At 43.3% G+C, this 20,901-nt stretch overlaps 2 protein-coding genes across 2 annotated transcripts in view; one reads left to right on the plus strand and one right to left on the minus strand.

Annotated features, from left to right (window-relative positions):
• The window catches only part of DCLRE1C (DNA cross-link repair 1C), a 56,069-nt gene extending 49,838 nt beyond the window's left edge, over window positions 1–6,231 (minus strand). The window contains exon 1 of the mRNA XM_082255901.1: window positions 6,083–6,231. Coding sequence (XP_082112027.1) covers window positions 6,083–6,191 — 109 coding nt within the window. The 5' untranslated portion in view covers window positions 6,192–6,231. The remainder of the gene's footprint in view (window positions 1–6,082) is intronic.
• A 185-nt stretch (window positions 6,232–6,416) lies between these two features.
• Window positions 6,417–19,105, plus strand: MEIG1 (meiosis/spermiogenesis associated 1). Its single transcript, XM_082256445.1, has 3 exons — window positions 6,417–6,564; window positions 15,909–16,089; window positions 18,949–19,105. The coding sequence occupies exons 2-3, from the start codon at window positions 15,943–15,945 to the stop codon at window positions 19,075–19,077; spliced, it is 276 nt and encodes a 91-aa protein (XP_082112571.1). The 5' UTR covers window positions 6,417–6,564; window positions 15,909–15,942; the 3' UTR covers window positions 19,078–19,105.
• Window positions 19,106–20,901: the final 1,796 nt, after the last annotated feature.

The following is a 20,901-nucleotide window of genomic DNA, read 5'->3' on the forward strand; positions in this document are numbered from 1 at the left end:
TCCGGGAGTCAGCTAGCTGTAAAGGGGGTACCTAGTCAGAGGACCCTGAAGTGTAGAGGGGGCGCCAGCAGTTGGGCCCTAAAGAGCTAATGTGTACAGTGTGTAGTGTACAGAGTTAAGAGTTGCAGTGGCACAAGCAGTGACAAGGAGCTACCTCAGTCAGCGAAGGGCTGAAGGGAGCTGTTCAGTGACTTTTGAGCTAAATTGATCTATACAGAAAACCGTGCAATTTAAGGCCCTTACCCCTGTAGGACCAACAAAAATAGAGGAAAGAAAAAGATGGGGCTTTACAGGCCAGTGGGAGCAGAAGGATCAGAAGCAAAACCAGTATTTGTAAAACCAAAAGTTACATTTTATTGATAAACATAGAATAAAATACGCATGGACAACCATGCATTCTTGAAAGATGACAAACTTAACAAATATAGGTAAAAACATATAAGGTCACTAGCAGTACAGAAACAATCCCCGAAGGGGATATGACCACAGAAGCCTGTGTAGGATGGAAGATGGGTCTCAAGCTGGATTTGGTCAGTGTAGGTCCCCAGCAAGCCGACGCGTTTCGCTCAAGGCTTCCTCAGGGCCTGAGAGACCATAACAGACCGGTGTTTCCTTATTGGTAGTGACTTATACTAAGCGACAAGGTTCTGGTGATGACAGATGCTGTTTGGAAGATATTGCTTCCGTATTCTCAATATGAAATCTTATTTAGATATCAACGACAAATTAATTGCACTGGATCCGGTACTTTGGAGTCCCGACTGCGTACACCAATGGCAGGGCTTCTAGATTTACCCTCACTATGACCTCTTGAACAAAAGTCGCATTTAGGAAAAAGGCAACAGTCCTCTCCTTAGCGTATTTCCAATTATATATATATCAGTATGTTCACCGTTAGGTATAAGAGATCTATTTCTACACAGGAGTGGCTTCAAGCGGGACAAAGGTCAACCTTCTCTTTGCGATTCAAGAGACGCTAATATTCACGGTCTAAAAGCCCTGGGAGGTGGCAGTGAATGACCTCTTCTAAGCATATGGAGTGCTCCAGGCAGGAAAGGGGGTGCATGTATGTCTAATTTTCATTTATAAGGACCATTGGTCCTGGGCTGATTAGCCCTCCATCTTCAGCTTACCAGACAGCAGGCCAGACAGCAGGCTGTCTGGTAAGCTGAAGATGGAGGGCTAATCAGCCCAGGACCAATGGTCCTTATAAATGAAAATTAGACATACATGCACCCCCTTTCCTGCCTGGAGCACTCCATATGCTTAGAAGAGGTCATTCACTGCCACCTCCCAGGGCTTTTAGACCGTGAATATTAGCGTCTCTTGAATCGCAAAGAGAAGGTTGACCTTTGTCCCGCTTGAAGCCACTCCTGTGTAGAAATAGATCTCTTATACCTAACGGTGAACATACTGATATATATATAATTGGAAATACGCTAAGGAGAGGACTGTTGCCTTTTTCCTAAATGCGACTTTTGTTCAAGAGGTCATAGTGAGGGTAAATCTAGAAGCCCTGCCATTGGTGTACGCAGTCGGGACTCCAAAGTGCCGGATCCAGTGCAATTAATTTGTCGATGATATCTATATAAGATTTCATATTGAGAATACGGAAGCAATATCTTCCAAACAGCATCTGTCATCACCAGAACCTTGTCGCTTAGTATGAGTCACTACCAATAAGGAAACACCGGTCTGTTATGGTCTCTCAGGCCCTGAGGAAGCCTTGAGCGAAACGCGTCGGCTTGCTGGGGACCTACATTGACCGAATCCAGCTTGAGACCCATCTTCCATCCTACACAGGCTTCTGTGGTCATATCCCCTTCGGGGATTGTTTCTGTACTGCTAGTGACCTTATATGTTTTTACCTATATATGTTAAGTTTGTCATCTTTCAAGAATGCATGGTTGTCCATGCGTATTTTATTCTATGTTTATCAATAAAATGTAACTTTTGTTTTACAAATACTGGTTTTGCTTCTGATCCTTCTGCTCCCACTGGCCTGTAAAGCCCCATCTTTTTCTTTCCTCTATTTTTGTTTGAGCTAAATTGAGTGTCAGGAGTCAAGTTTTCTACAGTCCTGGATCTTCTGAGTTAACAAACAAGTTAAAGTCGAAATTCCAGCACTAGTTCAGCAAAGCAGAATCTTCCAACGTCAGGAAGCGCTGGTCGGCATTCAGCTGGCGTCAAGACAGCGCCAACGGGCATTTTTGTATAAAGTTCCAGTTATTCTAGTTGAGCCTGAGGAGTATCCCACTCATTCCCTTCTCCCATCCCCAAAATACAAAAACAAAACCAACCAAAGATGCCAGAGTGGTCAATGTCTCAATTCTCACACTTGGGTTCACAACTTAAATGTGCTGGAGGTGTCACCGGTAACAATGGCAGACACACATCAGGCTCAAGGCCTGGAAATATTGCTACAGGATATTTTGTGTACAATAAATTTACACTTTTTACTGATCCAGCACCTTGACACCTTTGTTTTCTTGCAAGCTTCGGGATCTCCCTTGGATCTGCTTCACCAGATAAAAAACTTCAATAAAAAACAGATTATTAAAGCAGAGATCCATCCTATTTGTGACCTTTGGCCCCTGGCGTTGCTGATCACAATGCAATAAATGTTTTTTTTTTCAAAGCATATTACTTGTAGATTAAATATAAATCTCTATTTCCGTTGTACCTTGCCGCAGTGAGGTACATCATATCCTGCCACCCGTTGACTCCTGGGATATTCATGTCATCAATCCCAGGAGCAGTGTAGTATGCTAGATTTCTTCTGGGTTTTCTATATTAATTGACAGGTTGCCATAACAACGGGGCAGGAACTTCCTCTGATGCTGCCATTGCTATGGTAACCTGCAATGCAATGAGTGCCCTGGCACGAAATCCGGAGGTGCATGCTGAGTAGCCATCAGCACCATATCTCAGAAGAAACTCCTTAGCGGGCTTCACATACCCAAAAAGAAGATGGGAGCTTGCATGTCACAGGTTTTTTTTTTTTTTAAATAACAAACATGTTACACAGAGCAGCCCTAATCCTCCTTTTCTGGGGAGCTACTCCTCTTCATTGAGTGCCCCCACAGAGCGCCGCTTTCTATGGGGGCACCCGTGCGGGCGCGCTCACGAGTCCAGCTGCTGCATCCATTGACACAGACAGCGGGACTCTGCCCTGCCCCCTGCTCCCGTGTCACTGGATTTGAATGATAGCAGCGGGAGCCAATGGCTCCCGCTGCTTTCAATCTATCCAATGAGGACCCGAGACAGCGGCTGGAGCTGCTGGGCTCGTGCTCGTCGCTGGAATGTTCAGGTTCAGGTAGGAATAATGGGGGAAAACATACAAAAAATACAGTCCATGAGGTCACCAAGTGGGGGGTACTCAGGAAGAATAGTTGTAACAGAGAACCATCAACGGCATAAAAGGCAACAATTTTATTGAAGTACTAACAAAAGGTATGATTTACAAAAAATAGAGATAAAAAATACCACCCAGACACCTAGTGGAACACACAAAGACAACGTTGTCTAGATAGGCACATAAAACGGGCCCCATACACTCTCTAATGCACCTTTCATGAACAAGGTAAATAGTTCATTGAAGAAGTTTTCGATATTTTTCAGTTCAGGGGGGGTAACACCCTCTTTCAGGAAAAACTCCCCTTAGTGAAAATCACAAAACTGCAATCAAGTGCAATGTGGTGTCATGATGATGACTGAATCTGATAGCTTGGACAGACAGAGTCTAATTAGTGTCAGTACTGTTACTGTCCTAGAAAACTGAGTTCCACCAGTTAAATGTGGCCAGGGTAAAAAAGGTGAATTAATGTCAATGGGTAGTCAGAGTCTGATTAGCCATCAGCCACATAGTTCCCTGGCTGTATAACAGGGAGCAAAACTCTTTGAATGGTAAGTATAATAGTCTGGATGGCCAGATAGTGATGCCGGGCAGATGAACACTGTAATAACTCGCCACAGTAGGATATCAATGGGTAAATATACAGGCAGCTCAAAGTTTCAGAGTATTTGGTCTAGGGTGTCTTGGGGATATCCTACCCCTCTTCCGCACCCGACCATCCTCCTACCTCTGCCAGGAGGTCCCAGTCCTAGTCTCACTCCGGTCCCATTTTCCTCATATCATAAACTCGTGTAAGTGTCCCATTAGTAACGTGGCAGAGTGGTGTTATCCCGTATATCACGCACCTAGGTTCCTAAGCCGGATCATGGTTAGCCGGCTGGAATCCGAGTGTCAACCGGAACCGGAGGTCCGCAGGCTAGCAGTGGTGGAACGCAAGTTGGAGCGCGGGGGCCCTTTACGCGGCTTACGTCAACGTGTTTCGCTTTGTCAAGAATAATGGGGGGTCTGGGGGGCAGCTGCAACCAAGAAGTTTTTTCACCTTAGGCTCCGTTCACATCTAGGCGTTTTGGGGCGTTTTTGGGGAGTTTTTCTGCTCTAGGATCAGCTCTCAAAACGCCCAACAAGACAAATCCTATTCATTTCAATGGCCCCTGTTCATATCTGAGCGTTTTGACGCTGTAAGCAAAACGCCCAACGCTCAAAAAAGTACATGAGCTTCTTTTTGGGCAGATTATAGGCGTTTTCCATTTGTTTCTATTCAATCTAAAAACGCCTGCACAAAAAACGCCTGTAAAAACGCCTGTAAATCGCGGTAAAAATCGCGGTAAAATCGCGCTAAAAATCGCGGTAAAAACGCGCGAAAACGCTACGCTCAGGTGTGAATGTAGCCTAAATGCGTAGAATGCATTAAAAAACCCTTGAGGCTTTACAACTCCTTTAACCACTTAAGCCCCGGAAGATTTTACCCCCTTCCTGACCAGGGCCTATTTTGCGATTCGGCACTGCGTTATTTTAACGGAAAATTGCGCGATCGTGCGACACTGTACTCAAATACAATTGATGTCCCTTTTTTCCCCCACAAATAGAGCTTTCTTTTGGTGGTATTTGATCACCTCTGCGGTTTTTAGATTTTGTGCTATAAACAAAAAAAGAGCGACAATTTTGAAAGAAAACGTCTTTTTTTTTTACTTTCTGCTATAAAACATTCCCAATAAAAAAATTAATTTTTTTTTTTTTTTTTTATTAGTTTAGGCCAATTTGTATCCTGCTACATATTTTTGGTAGAAAAAATCCCAAAAAGCATATTTTAATTGGTTTGCGCAAAAGTTATAGCGTTTACAAACTACGGGATAGATTTTTGGACTTTTAATTTATTTATTAGTAATGGCGGCGATCTGCGATTTTTAGTGGGATTGCGACATTGCAGCAGACAGATTGGACCCCTAACTGACATTTTTGACACTTTTTGGGGACCAGTGACACTAATACAGTAATCAGTGCTAAATATTATGCACTGTTGCTGTATAAATGACACTGGCAGGGAAGGGGTTAATACTGGGGGTGATCAAAGGGGTTAAATGTATGCTTACTGACTGTGTGTGTGTGTGTGTGTGTGTGTGTGTGTGTGTGTGTGTTTCTGTGACAGGCACAGAGAGATCGCAGTTGCAGCTTAGCTGAAACTGCTGATCTGCCCCTGCCTGTCTGACAGAAGATCCGCCTGCTTTGTTTACATAAGCAGGTGGGTCTTCTATCGGTTTCCCGGATAATCGTGGGAGGACAGTGGCAATCACCGCCGCTCCTCCCACAGCCCTCCTCCTGCTGTGTCTAAACACAGCGGGGGTGCGGCTCTGGCGGTGCACGGAACCACTTGCACTCCAGTCATGTAGTACTACTACAATTGGTTAAAGCTGAACCTATCCTTTATGGTCCCTCTCACACTTATGCGACCTAAAAGTTGCGTGATTTTGCCACAATTTTTTTTGCTGCAATTTTGACTGGACAATGCCTTTGTCTATGGACCTCAAAACGCATTAAAATCGGCCCAAAGTAACGCAGGGACTACTTTGAAGTAGTTGCGACTTCAAGTCATACAGATATGAACAGTACTCATTGGAAATCATGGAGTACTACTTGTCATGGAACTTTGCATTTCCAAATCGCAGGACAAGTCGCACAATTGTGTAAGGGGCCCAAGACACACACAGTAGGTTGTCAATGACCACTTACCTTTGTGACAATGGGATAGGAAGAAAGCCTTCGCTGAGAGGTTCTCCCTGTCAAACCTGTCTAGAGATATGGAGGGGTACTCCTTCATCCGGCCCTGGAAGGAGCTCATCTTATCACCATCAGCAAGGAGCACACAGCTCCAATACACAGCAACACCGACCGGAAGCGGCACAGCAAGGTACATGACTCAAAACACCACATTCTGACCAATCAGCGCGCTGTAAACTATACACTACGCTCCTCTCAGCGCCCAGCGGCCAATGGAATAGCTGGAGGCATGCGCACAACAAAGCACGTAGTAGCGGCGCTCTGTGTATGAACATGCAGCCTGAGCCTCGCTCACTGATTGGCTGACACTAGCTGAAGCCTTTGTCTTCTCTCCTCCCTCTGAAGGGGCAGCGCGTCATTGGTTGCTAGGATACCAGGCTGGGCTCTAACGGCGACTGATCGGGTGTTTCCCGGTGCTGGTCTTGGGAACTCAGGTGAGGAAATCCTGGGAGCAGCTGCACCAAGAGGATGGAAAGTCTCTGTTCAGGGTGTTAGGACACGTTTGTAATGGAGAGGGCTGGATGTAAAAAATGATGTTAGTGCCAGATAATGTTACTTTATATATATATAAGAGAACCTTGTATTTATGGAGAGCTTGTATTTGTATATGGAGGCAGCCATGTCTGTTCCCTTCCAGTCTTCTCTAATATTTCATGAGCTCTCCTTCTTACACAATCACTGTTGTTTCCTGGCACCAACACGCCAACATACTACATGTATACTGCCATAGATTAGTGCCAGGAGAGGAAAATCACTGTAAGTATTTGATACAATTTCCCATGATGTTGCCTGGTAAGCCAGTGATCTGGTTTCCATAGGAATGGGAGTGCTGAGATGCCCTCTCCTACTTGGTTTGTGTGCCCTGTAGTCCCGGAGATGGTGATGGATCCCACGTTCATGTCATCAAGGCACAAAGTGGAGTTCCAGTCCCCAATTATTATTATTTTTTAAGCGGAACCTTACCAATAACAAAAATCAATGTTCTTTAGTAAGGAACGTGCATTCCACATTAATAATAATGCTACCAAAATGAGAGTGTGCTGTAAACTGCCACCAGCATTCATTCATCCTGTTTCTTCTTGCTGAAGCCCAGATCCCCTGAACAGCAGTAAATCGTAAAGTGGAACTAAGAGCCCATTCACATTAGCGCGACTTGTCAGGCGACTTGTCAGCCTGACAAGTCGCAGTCGGTCGCGGTCCATTGAGTAGTACAGGACCCGTTCTAATAGGAGCGACACAAGTCGCTCAGACTTAGAAAAAGGGTCCTGTACTACTTTGGGGCGACCTCGGAGCGACTTGCATAGACTTCCATTATGTGAAGTCCCTGCAAGTCGCGGTGTACAGCGGTGCACGCGACTTCACAGGTCGCCCCCCGAAGTCGTGTCGCCTCAGTGTGAACCGGCTCTTAACCCATCACATTTAATGGTTTTAAAAAAAAAACTGTTACAAATCGCAACTTGTCATGCGATTTGGGACTGCAAAATCACATGACAAGTCGTTCTCCATTATTTCCAATGAGCCCCATTCATATCTGTGCGACTTGAAGTCACACCAACTTCAAAGTAGTCCCTGCACTATTTTTGGCATGATTTTGATGCGTTTTGAGTAAAAGACATTATAAGCCCAGTCCAACTCACATCAAAATCGCGGCAAAATCGCTGTAAAATCGCACTTTGAAGTCGCACAAGTGTGAAAGGGGCCTTAACTGATCACATGTGCAGCACCATGGCAGTTGCAGTTCAAACAGAAGCAGCTTCCTTGACTGTACATGATAGGAGGCTTTAACCACTTAAGCCCCGGAGGATTTGGCTGCTAAACGACCAGGGGGTATTTTGCGATTCGGCACTGCGTGACTTTAACGGACAATTGCGCGGTCGTGCGACGCTGTACCTAAACTAATTTGGCGTCCTTTTTTTCCCACAAACAGAGCTTTCTTTTGGTGGTATTTGATCACCTGTGCGATTTTTTTTGATCACGCGCTATAAACAAAAAAAGAGCGTAAATTTTGCAAAAATAGCAATATTTTTCCCTTTTTTTTATATGAAATTCCCCCCAAAAAAAATGTAAAAATCAAAATTTTTTAACATTTTCGGCCAATTTGTTTTATGCTACCTATGTTTGGTAAAAAAAATCGCAAAAAGCGTATTTTGATTGGTTTGCGCAAAAGTTATTGCGTTTACTAAGGGAAAGATTTTTGTCATTTTTGTTGTTTTTTTTTTTAACGCGTAATGGCGGCGATCTGCGATTTTTTTTGCGGTACTGCGACATTGCGGCGGACAGATCGGACCCTTGACTGACATTTTTGACACTTTTGGGGTTACCAGTGACATTTCTACAGTAATCAGTGCTATATATATGCACTGTTACTGTAAAAATACACTGGTAGTGAAGGGGTTAACTTTATTTGAGAGGGAGGGGCTGTGTGTGTCCCTAGGGGCGTGATTCTAACTGTGATTGGCTGTGGCTTCAGCTGTATGCAGAGTGATCAACGGATCTACATAGTAGATCCATATGATCATCTCTCATACAGAGGGGAGAATGACAGGCAGCTTGTTTACACAAGCTGCCTGACTTTCTCCCTCTCCCCCGCCGATCGCAGAGTGCCCGGCGGACATCGGGTGGCGCGCGCTCACTCCCTAGACCCTCACAAGCTAGTGACGTAGCCCTACGTCACTTTGCCTGTGAGGGGCTGACCGCCGCCGTAGATAGTCGTGCGGCGGTCGGCAAGTGGTTAATTCAGTTTTAAAGCAGAACTTTACCAATAACAACTTGATAAAAAGATAATGTTTTTTTAGCAAAGAACATACATTCCACATTAACTGCTTGCCGATCGCCGCACGACTATTTACTGCGGCGATCAGCCCCTCACAGGCAAAGCAACGTAGGGCTACGTTGCTAGCCTGTGAGGCTCTAGGGAGCAAGCGCGCGCCGCCGGGGGCACACTCCCGCTCGGTCACGGACTCTCCTACTCGTGTGCCCGGCGGACCCGATGTCCGCCGGGCACTCGCGATCGTCCGTTACACCGGAAGAAAGGCAGGCGGCTAATGTAAACAAAGCCGCCTGTCCTTCTCCCCTGTGTAAGAATGGAGATCATACGGTTCTGCTATGTAGGACCGTTGATCTCTGTTCTTACACTAGTAGACACAGCTAATCACAGTTAGAATCACGTCCCTAGGGACACACTTAACCCCTCCCTCTCAAAAAAAGTTAACACCTTCACTGCCAGTGTCATTTTTACAGTAACAGTGCATATGTATAGCACTGATTACTGTAGTAATGTCACTGGTAACCCCAAAAGTGTCAAAAATGTCAGTCAATGGTCCGATCTGTCCGCCGCAATGTCGCTGTCCCGCAAAAAAAATCGCAGATCACTGCCATTACTCGTTAAAAAAAAAACAACAAAAATGACAAAAAAAGGACGTCAAATTCATTTAGGTACAGCGTCGCACGACCGCGCAATTGTCCGTTAAAGTCACGCAGTGCCAAATCGCAAAATAGGCCCTGGTCAGGAAGGGGGTAAAATCTTCCGGGGCTTAAGTGGTTAATAATTATGCTACCAAAATTAGTGTGTGCTATAAATTGCCTCCAGCATTGCTCCTATTTCTTCTTGCTGGAGGCTTCCATCTTGCTAAAGCCCAGAGCCCCTGAACAGCAGTAAATCAGAAAGCGTAACTAAACCCATCGATTTATCAGTTTCAAAAAACAGTTACATTCCTGGAATGCCGGGATTGCTAACTGTCACAATTGCTTGTGTTCCCAACTAAACTGTCAAACCATCAAAACGCTGTTATCATAAATGATCACATGTGCAGCACCATGGCAGATCAAACAGAAGCAGCTTCCTTAGCTATAAAGGATAGGAGGGTCTAATTATGGTCAGCAGATTGGTTTGTAAAAACTGAGCAGTGCCTAAAAATGGAGAGCAACTGAGCATGTGCAGAGCAGGATGAGACAGTGTATTACTCGATTTGAAACAGTATAGGCACTTATTTATCATGTTTTACATATCTAGACCTGCAAAATGGGCCAGCCTGAAGTGATCTAGCAGGACTTCATTTTATGACTAAAGTTCCACTTTTAGTTTTAGATAATGTCACTAATGTGTACCTTCTTGTTTATTTAAGATCAGTAAACTCTAACCTGATCTTTGAAGCAGGCAGGGTCCATCGCGGTTGTGGGCATCTGAAGCCCACTTGTCTTTATTTCAGGGATTCTGTGTAGCTGGCTACCCAGCATGCACCTCCCGATCCTGCGTCTGCACAGTAATGACACTACGCGGCATGACAGGTTGCCATAGCAAAGGTCTGGAAATCACGCGAGATTTCAGTATTAGGCGATTCCCATGGACTGACGCCGATATCTCAGGAGTCAAAGGGAATCGCCTTATGATGACATCGCCTAGGTGGCTGCATAAACACATCCAAATTATGGTAGTTAGACAAAATAAAAAAATAAACCATTTAGCAGTTCAGAATTGCAATGCGGATGGGCATGTGGATGCAAGTACATTGTAAAAATAGGTGGGACTCCGCTTTAAATAGGTGTTAATTCCAAAACTAAAATGATAATATAGAGCAGTTTATCAATCATTAGATGTCGGGGTTGTATCAGTTTTACATTTTTAGGCTTTTTTCCCTCTGTTTTCACCTGGTGATCTGGCCAATATCACACCTCCTGTATTAGAGCTCCCCCCACTCTGGATGAAGGAGCACAGGGGGGACAGCAGCATTATCAGTTAAATGTATTAGCAGATTTAGATTCACTAACAAATTGAAGCCAAACTCCAGCTCACACTTTATAAGCAGTTACATGAAACAGTTTTTTACCGTTTGGGATAAAAAAGAAAACAAATGCAGTCATCACACCTAAGAACTAATAAAAAACAAATTTAAACCCGCGCTACACAACGTGTTGATAAAAATAAAAATAAAAAAGTGTGAGTGTGTGCAGCTGCTGCAAACGCTAAGAAAATCTTAGGAGGAATGATGTAAAACAAATTTATGCAGCGCTAGCATCAATATTATTAATTGGGTGAAAAGTAACAAATACTATACAATAAAACTCAAATCTTATATGTATAGAGTGCTATGTGCTAAATTTTTTTAGCACATAGCACTCTATACATATAAGATTTGAGTTTTATTGTATAGTATTTGTTACTTTTCACCCAATTAATAATATTGATGCTAGCGCTGCATAAATTTGTTTTAAATCACACCTAAGAACTAGTAAGCTAAATATAATAAATATTTGCTTTTGGGTTCAATACTGCTTTAATACCTGTCCAATGGTCCTGCTCAGGCTCTGGCATCTTCTTCTATGTGCCGGTCTTTGGGTCTCTTTATTAGCCATCAGGGGATGACTTAATTCATGAGAATACGCAGGAGCTAATCATCGTGACACTCAGAGACCGGCACAGTGCTGTAAGCTAAGCCATACACGAGCAGCACAGTTTACAGCCCCAGAGAAGACAGCGAACAGACAGGTGGGGGCATTTTATTGCAGAAGAGACCATTTGTAGTTGATGACTTTTCATTTTTGCAGAACTGACTGAAGAACTGCTTAAACTTTTGCAATGTCAGTCTCTAACCAGACACAGGGCGCCCTCTTCTGGGTCTCTGCACACGTGTTCTGATTCAGTAGTGTCTACTCCAGTGATTTCCAGCTTCCAATGGGATGGGCCAGGTATGACATATTACACTAATCCAAGCTGGACATTGCACTTACAAATCTCTATGTTCCCTATCCCTCACTCGGCAATTTACTGTCACTAAAGCACAGTGGCTCAGTGGTTCGCACTTCCACTTGGCAGCACTTGGGTCAGTTTAAATTCCAACCATAGTACTACCTGCCTGGACTTTTAACATTCTCCCTGTGCATGCGTGGGTTTCCTCTGGGTACTCCGGTTTCCTCCCACACTCCAAAGACATGCTGGTAGGTTAATTGGCTCCTGTCTAAATTGACTTTAGAATGTGTATGTATGAATGTGAGTTTAGAGACCTTAGATTGTAAGCTCCTTGAGGGCAGGGACTGATGTGAATGTGCAATATATGTAAAGCGCTGTGTAAATTGACAGCTCTATATAAGTACCTGTTAAAAAATGAATAAATAAAATATCCTTACCTGCCTTCTAAATTTCAGTGGTTCCCCTGTTCTGAACTAGAGTGTCCATGGAAAGCTCACTATTCCCATCCTGGCCGAGCTTTCCCAAATTTGATCACTGATTGTCCAGTGTAGAGCAATGAGAGTGTACAACACAGATGTACAAAGTATAGTAACTATACTGGCCAGAAGGGATGGTATGTAAATATCCCCTCCCTGTGTGGCAGGCCCTTTAAGAGATGCAGCAGAGGGCTAATAGAAAAAAAAAGTGTTCTGGGACAACTGCTGATGGTTACACCTGTGTGAGGCTGGGCTCTGTGGTCCCTCTCTGAAATGGACTCAGTTGTCTTGAACTTTACCTGCCTTATGTAAGCAGATTTCTGTTAAGTTAAAGTGGAGTTCCACCCTAAAATTATACTTACCTCCATCTTCTCGCTCCGGGTCACCTGAAAAACAAATGGATAATCGCAATTTTTTTTTTTTACTTACCTCGTTTAGAAGAAAATATACTTACCTTACTTCCTCTTCCACCCCTCGGCGGCCGCGGCGAGTCGTCACTTCCTGGCATGCAATGATTCCTGGGAGCTGAACGTCATCGCTCCCAGGAATCAATGCGCTTGCACCGGCCCCGACGTCAGTTCTGGTGCAGGCGCTGTCATACCTTGCAAAACAGCTTCTGGGCATGCCCAGAAGCAGTGCAGGGATGACGCTGCAGCACCGGAAGTGACGGCGGGGCCGGTGCAGTGCATCGTGGGACCGAAGAAGACAGAAGAGGACACAGAAGAGGATCGCGCTGGCAGCGCTGGAGATGGCAGCACTGGAGAATACATTTTCAAGGTAAGTATTTCTTCTAAAAGGTAAGTGCAACCCAGGACAGATCAGAGGCTAGCCATTGTGGAATGCACTAGCCCTGACTGTCTCGGGGGTATTTTTATTAAAAAAAACATTCACTGGGTGGAACTCCGCTTTATGTTATGTTATGTTAAAGTGATACTAAACACACACCGTCCCTTCTATTTCTGTATGTGGATGACGGCATTGTAATTATTTTAATAAAAAAAAAAAAACATTTAAGTACCCTTTTCCTAACTGATATACAGCTGTCACATCACCCAGATTATTCCTAGCCTGTCTGCAAGGAAACAGGAGGAGCTTCAAGTCCTCTACTGCTGGTCACATATTCAGAATAAAAATAAAAAAAAACAGCCTTTGAACTACAGAGAACAAATAAATAAATATCATTATTATTAAATTGGCATACAAATTTATATTTTAAATCAAATCTTTATTATTTTTTTGGAAATATAATGCCACGGGCAGATTTTAGCCAGTCACAGGCTGTGTCATGCCCCCTCCAGCCCGTGTCTTAGAATAGGAGGGAGGTGAAGCCACCATTAATTTACATGTAATATTCTGCCCCCATTGTGTTTAGCTGGTTAGTGGTCATGGAGGAGGAGGAAGGGAGTGGGCTATCATTTAGCACTGTGAATACACCCACATGTGTGACTCTATAGTCACATGGGCTGCTCAGATGTGATAGGGAGGAAATGCTCAGCTTAGAAACTCACTGAAAACTGAGCATGTGCAGAGTTGCCTCAACAGCTGCAAAATCCCTAGCTGAATTGGGGACATGAACAGAAGGTGGAGATAGAGAGCAGCAGGATCAACCAGTTTTTTTTTTTTAGCATACAGAAAACAAATCTTATAGTGACTGAGTGAATATGAACAGCACGTAATACACCATTTATTGATAGTTTTTTATGATGTGGGTTTAGTCACACTTTACCTGACAAGGAGGCAGTACAATCATTGTCTCAAAGTCCTGAGCCCTTGGTTGCTGTCTTTGGGAATCAGACAACTACCAGAGCAAGCCGTGTGTTAAAAAAGCTGACACCTATAGACAATGTGGAGGTGTTTCTGACAACATTTGAGGGGACAGCAGAATGAGAATGGTGACCCCCAAGACAAATGTTCTGTCCTCATTGCTCTTTCTTGTCAGAAGGCATATTATGACTTCGCTCCTGAGGACACTAAAGCCCTTTACTGCCTGAAACCTGAGATTCTAACCCATCTAGGGTTGACAACGCCTGACTGAGCACAGCAGGTGCACCAATGGAGCCAACGATCAGATCAGCTGCTTGACCTAGTTGGTCACTACAAGGCTGCAGCCTGAGAACTTGACGGACCCCGAATGGTAGAGATGGTCATGATGGACTGGTATCTTCAGTCTCTGTCGCCAACCTGCAATGGTGGGTGGGTCACAGTGACCCAAAAACAGTGGGCCAACTGGTGAAAATGTTGGAAAGGTACTCTAATAGAGGATCAGCTGATGAAAGGAACTCTCACCAGAGAAGAATTTTCTCTGGGGAATATTTTTCTTTGGGGAAAAATATGTTGCAAACCTAGAGTCTCTGTCTCTCAAAAGGGGAACTCTTACAATGCAGGAAGTGTCATGATTGGCAGCATATTAGGGCACAGCATGTTTGGCAAGAGGTGTCGATGCAGTGTGGGGCTCTACAGAGGCTTTCTCTCTTCTCCCAAGATGCCTGGCCTGCACACTGCCATCCTGGTGGGAGAACCTTTGAAAACACTGTGGTCAGCAACCAGGTTCCAGTCACCGCTCTCATGAACTCAGGAAGTATGGTAACCTTGGTAAAGGGTACCCTCGTTGTTGAAGTGTGCATCCATGGGCATACAAGAACCTGTTCACTAGTGTCGGTGTCTGCTACCACAATTTGTGGAGCTGTTGACTTTGGTCTAAATCTGGTACATCCAGTATAAAAGCCTGCCTCCTTTCCTGGTTGGGGGACATCTGGCATCATGTAGGCATTTCCAAGAGGAGCCAACCTAAGGACTTCCACTTATCTAGACTGACATCCACCAATCAAAACATTTTATTATTTACGTAAGACTTCCTAAGAGCCATCCTGCTTGCATTAGGGCTAACGGCTCTTTGGGGGGTACTGAACCAGAATGCTTTGATGCTTTCAGAAAGCTACTGTATGTTTAGCCCCCTGGCAGGTACTTCCACTAGCCTGCATTGCATGGAAAAGCCCAAAACCCAATGATGACATCACTGGGTCTAAAAGGTATTTATTGAAGGAAATCAGGTTTTTTTTTTTAAACTTTTTATTAACATGTTGATGCAGGTAATTTTGCACTTGTGCCGGTTCACACTAATACAACTTGTCAGGCGACTTGGTCAGCCTGGCAAGTCGTGCACCGTCGCGGTCATTGAGTAGTACAGGACCGGTTCTAATAGGAGCGACACAAGTCGCTCCGACTTTGAAAAAGGGTCCTGTACTACTTCAGGGCGACCTGGAGGCGACTTGCATTGACATTCATTTTATGAAGTCCGTGCAAGTCGCGCCGAAGTCGCGCTACACGCGACTTCACAGGTCGCCCCCCTAAGTCGGAGCGACCTAGTGTGAACCGGCACGAAATGTACTGCTGCTTCTACACACAATTAGTTATTGCTAGACTTCAGTGCCTTATAAACTTATGCCAAGAGCAGCAAGTAACCTAGGGTATTGTCAAAAATACCCTAAAAATAAACATACAGTGCTATGCAATGGGACTGTGGTAATGAAGAGTACATAAAAAATACTGTATGTCATAGAGAAAGCTACATTGAAATATTCTACAATTTTAAAAAATGATATACTTTGTCTCCTAGACACATCATTTTTTTGTGACTCAAAGCAGTAACAATGTCTGGAGAGGATCCTGGTGCCATTAAACCAAAATCAATGTCGCGGGCAAAGCAGTGGTCAGATGAGATTGAAAATTTGTACAGATTCCAAACAGCTGGATATAGAGATGAAGTGGAATACAAGCAAATACAGCAAGTAGATATGGTAGGTCATTTTTATGCAGTTGCCGTAACATAAAGCTAGCCACACATACAATGTTATTCTTTTATTTCTGAATTATTCTATACTCTTTTCTTCACAAAATTAGCACTTCTAGGTCTCTTGGAAATTTGATGAGATACGATTGTATTTTTGATTGTATGAAAAGAACAGTTTGATGATAACATACACTGTATGACTCCAGATATACCATGACAGTAGGCAGGATTATTACTTAAGAAAAATTGTCCCGCACTATGGATGGAGCGTGAGTGTATCGCTGCTGCCCCCACTCAATCTACGACCCTAAGGTAGAGTCTGAAACTGAAGTGAAGTTGGTAGTGGATATTCTGTTGTTTAGTGGGATAATGCCTATGGTGTATGGTTACACAATTAACCTCCTATTTGTTCCGAGGATGAAATTAAATCATAGTAAATCATATGTGAATATAATTATAAAAGTAAAACCCCTTAAATGTATTATAAATAACTCAATGCTAACAATATAGGGGTTTTACTATATTGACTGGGTGAATATATGGATTAAGTGCATATGACTAATAAATACACAGTGCTAACAATACAAGAGTGGTCTCTCCTGATGATGTCACTGTGACGAAACGCCTAGAGCGGAGCTTCTTGCATCATGGCATTACTTCTAGTTCCGGTCCATGCTACGCATCGATTCCCGGACACTTCCTATTTTTACGCATGTTAAATCCTTTACCATCTCTGTGGATTTTAAACCTTTTTAAATAAAAATTACCAGACTGAATTACACTATGGGGTTATCTCTTTCCAATCACATATGATTTACTATGATTTAATTTCATCCTTGGCACAAATAGGAGGGTAATTGTGTCCCCATACACCATAGGCATTATCTCGCTGCACAATAGAATAAGCAGCGCCATTTCCATACCCAACTTCACTTAAGGATTATTACTGTATACATTTTGGAAATGAATACATTTTAGGAAAGCCACAAAAATATTTTACAACTCCTTTATTTTCTCATAATAGATACATTTTTACAGTTATCTTCTTAGTTGCTTCATACAATTTAATATATTTTCGAGGATTGTAATGTGTACAGCCACCTGTAGAGGGTGGAAATGCATGGAAATTAGGGCACTAGATGAAAGCAATTGTAGCGTATAGGTCACTGCAATGTATTGTATAACCTACATATTTGTTATTGCAAAATCCTGTACATGCTAATTTTAGCAAGGCAGTAGAATACTGAATCATTTTCACCACACTATACGGTATAAGCAGTGTAAGAAAAAGGTATGCTTCACATTATCATGACACATACATGATACATACAAGGGGGGAAACTTTCTAAATCTGGTGCACACGGAATCTGGTGCAGCTGTGCATAGTAAGCAATCAGCTTCTAGGTTGTCAAAGCCTAAAGTGGTTGTAAAGGCAGAAGGTTTTTTTTTTTTTAACTTACTGCATTCTATGTAATAAGATAAAAACCTGCATGCAGCTTCCCCCGCTGCCTCCTCTAATACTTACTTGAGCCCGATCTCGATCCAGCGATAGATGTGCATGAGAGCCGAGGCTCTCCTTCGTCTCTCGCTCCTAATTGGCTCAGATACAGCAGCAGGAGCAATTAGCTCCCGCTTCTGTCAATCAGAGCCACTGACGCAGGGACGGGGCTAATCCCCGCTCTGTATGACTTATGGACACTCGTGGCAGGACTCGGGAGCGAGAACGCACAAGTGCCCCTATAGCAGCTTGCTGTGGGGGCACTTGGCGAGGGGGGGGGAGGGGCGGTGAGAGACCACAGAAGAGGAGGATCGAGGCTGCTATGTGAAGTGGTTTCAGGTAAGTATAACGTTTGTTATTTTGAGAAAAAAAAAGGCTTTACAATCACTTTAATTGAACAAGCTGAAGTTAGAAGCTGATTGGTACATACACACTAGTGATTGACCGATTATCGGCACAGCTGATATATCGAGGGCCGATATGCACTTTGCCCGATATATCGGAATCGGCCTTTTGATTTACCGATATTGGCGATATTTTGGGAAAGTGCTTGTACCGGGGTAATGCCTGCAGCTAGAGGCATCACCCCGGTATCGGTGTCCATAGCCGACGGTCAGCTGTCTTGTAATGACGTCCCCCCCCTCCCGCCGCCTTCTGCCGCTCGCACCCGGTCTCCTGTCCCACGGGAGACCCAGGCATCCTACCTTCACCGCCGACGTCTGACCAGGTCTCCATCTGCGCCGCCGCCGTCTGACCGGGTCTCCATTTCTTTGAATTCGGCGCCGGCGAGTACCTGGAAGTGATGTCATGACATCACTTCCGGGTAATGGCGGCGCCAAATTTAAAAAACTTACAGCATTCAAAACAGCCAAACTTGGCATTTTGAATGCTTTTAAGTGCAGAGGAGGGGTTTGGGTTCTTTTAGACCCCAAGATCCCTCCACCACAGTACCTGTAGACATTAAAAAAAAAAATAATAATTTTTTTAATGTCTGAAAATATCAGCCAATATCGGCCGATACCGATATCCGATGACCAAAATATCGGTATCATCGGTAAAAAATTATATCGGTCGATCAATAATATACACTGCTGCAGCAGATTCTCACTGCTCCAGTTTTAGTAAATCTCCTCCATACTTTGCTGAATAGTTACCGTATGTAAAATCCATACCCATGTGTTGGCTTTGGAAAAGGCAAGCTGCATACAGAGAGCTCAAAGACAAGCAAAAGTGTTCTAGAGGAAATTTTAAATACAGTTTTGTATATATGAATAAAGTTCTATCATGTAATAAAATATTAGAAATAGTACTTTCTTATGATATGGAAAAGTGATTATTTAAAAAAAATGATTTTTTTTAATATTCCAGGCGGAGCGATGGCCAGACACTGGATTTGTGAAAAAACTCCAAAGAAAGGACAATACCTTTTATTATTATAACAAGCAAAGGGAGTGTGAAGATAAAGAAGTACATAAAGTGAAAGTGTATGCTTACTAAATAAATGACTGCAAGTCTACCAAAAACATTTTTCATAAATTGTTTTAATTTCTTTGCTTTTTGCTGTATGCAAGGTAAATACTACATTACTTAAAATATAAGTAAATTTAAAATTACAAGCATACAAATCAGCACAAGGGACATCACTTACAGTTTATATGATGTGTCCCATGTGTTAAATCTTCTCCATTCAGCAAAAATTCTCCTCTATACTAATCTTTCTTGCTGCCGAAGTATGCTGATCAGAGGTTCTGATTTTTCTTGCTCTATGCCTGGTTTGAATCTGACAGTACTGAAGAAGGATACTGTCACCTCCCACTCAATTTCTTTATATGTAAAGTACCTAAAAAACAAGTTAGCAGTGCTTACCTACCTCCTTCTTGCTTTGTTTCCCCATTCTTCTTGCTCTACCCCCCTGCAGTCAGAAATGCACATCACCATTCACAAAAAACAACGTACAGTTAGGTCCATATATATTTGGACACAGGCACAATTTTCATTCTTTTGGCTCTGTATGCCACCAGAATACAATTAAAATGAAACAATCCCAATGCATTTGAAGTGCAGACTTTCAGCTTTAATTCAAGGGGTTGAACATAAATATCAAGTACAAATTTTAGGAACTGCAGCCATTATTATATACAGCCCCCCCCCCCCATTATTTAAATGTAATTGGACAAATGAATATAATCATAAATAAAATGTTCATTTTTAACATTTTGTTGAGAATCCTTTACTGGCAATGACTGCCTGAAGTCTGGAACCCATGGACATTACCAAAGACTGGGTTTCCTCCTTTCTGATGCTATGCCAGGCTCTAACTGCAGTTCTTTGTTTGTGGGTCTTTATGCCTTTAGTTTTGCTTTAAGCAATTGAAATGCATGCTCAATTGGGTTGAGATCAGGTGATTGACTCGGCCATTGCAGAATATTCCACTTCTTTTCCTTCAAATGCTCCTTGGTTGCTTTTGCAGTGGGTTTTGGATCTTTGTCCATCTGTACTGAGAAGCACCGTCTAATCAACTTTACTGCATCAGGGCTGGCAGTATATCTCTAAACACTGCAGAATTCATACGGCTGCTTCTGTGTTCTGTCACATCATCAATAAACACCAATGACCCAGTGCCACTGGCAGCCATGCATGCCCATACCATCACACTGCCTACACCATGTTTTACAGATGACATTGCATCCTTTGGATCATGAGCTGTTCCAAGCCTTCTCCACACTTTTTTCTTCCCGTCATTCTGGTACAGATTATTCATAGTTTCATCCGTCCAAAGAATGCTTTTCCAGAACTGTCCTGGCTTTTTTAGATGTTTTTTGGCAAAGTCTAATCTGGCTTTTCTATTCTCCAGACCTATGAATGGTTTGCACCTTGTGGTGAACCCATATTCGTGAAGTCTTCTGTTGATTGTTGACTTTGACAATGATATGCCCACCTCCTGGAGAGTGTCCTTAACTTGTATGGATGTTATGAATGGGTTTTTCTTTACCATAGAGAGGATCCTGCGATCATCCACCACTGTTGTTCTCCGTGGACGTCCAGGCCTTTTTTATGTTGCTGAGCTCACCAGGGCATTCTTCTTTCCTCAGAATGTACCACACTGTTGATTTGGCCACTCCTAATGTTGCTGCTATCTCTCTGATGGATTTGTTTCCTTTTTGGAAGCCTTACAATGGTCAGTTTCACTTGCGTGGACAGCTCCTTTGAACGCATGATGTAGGTTCACAGCAATAGATTCCAAATGCAAATACCACACTTAGAATCAACTCCAGACCTTTTACTTGCTTAATTGATGAAGAAATAATGAAGGAGTAGCCT

Source organism: Pelophylax lessonae (genome assembly GCF_965119305.1).
Source record: "Pelophylax lessonae genome assembly, chromosome: 4".
Classification (NCBI taxonomy): Eukaryota; Metazoa; Chordata; class Amphibia; order Anura; family Ranidae; genus Pelophylax; species Pelophylax lessonae.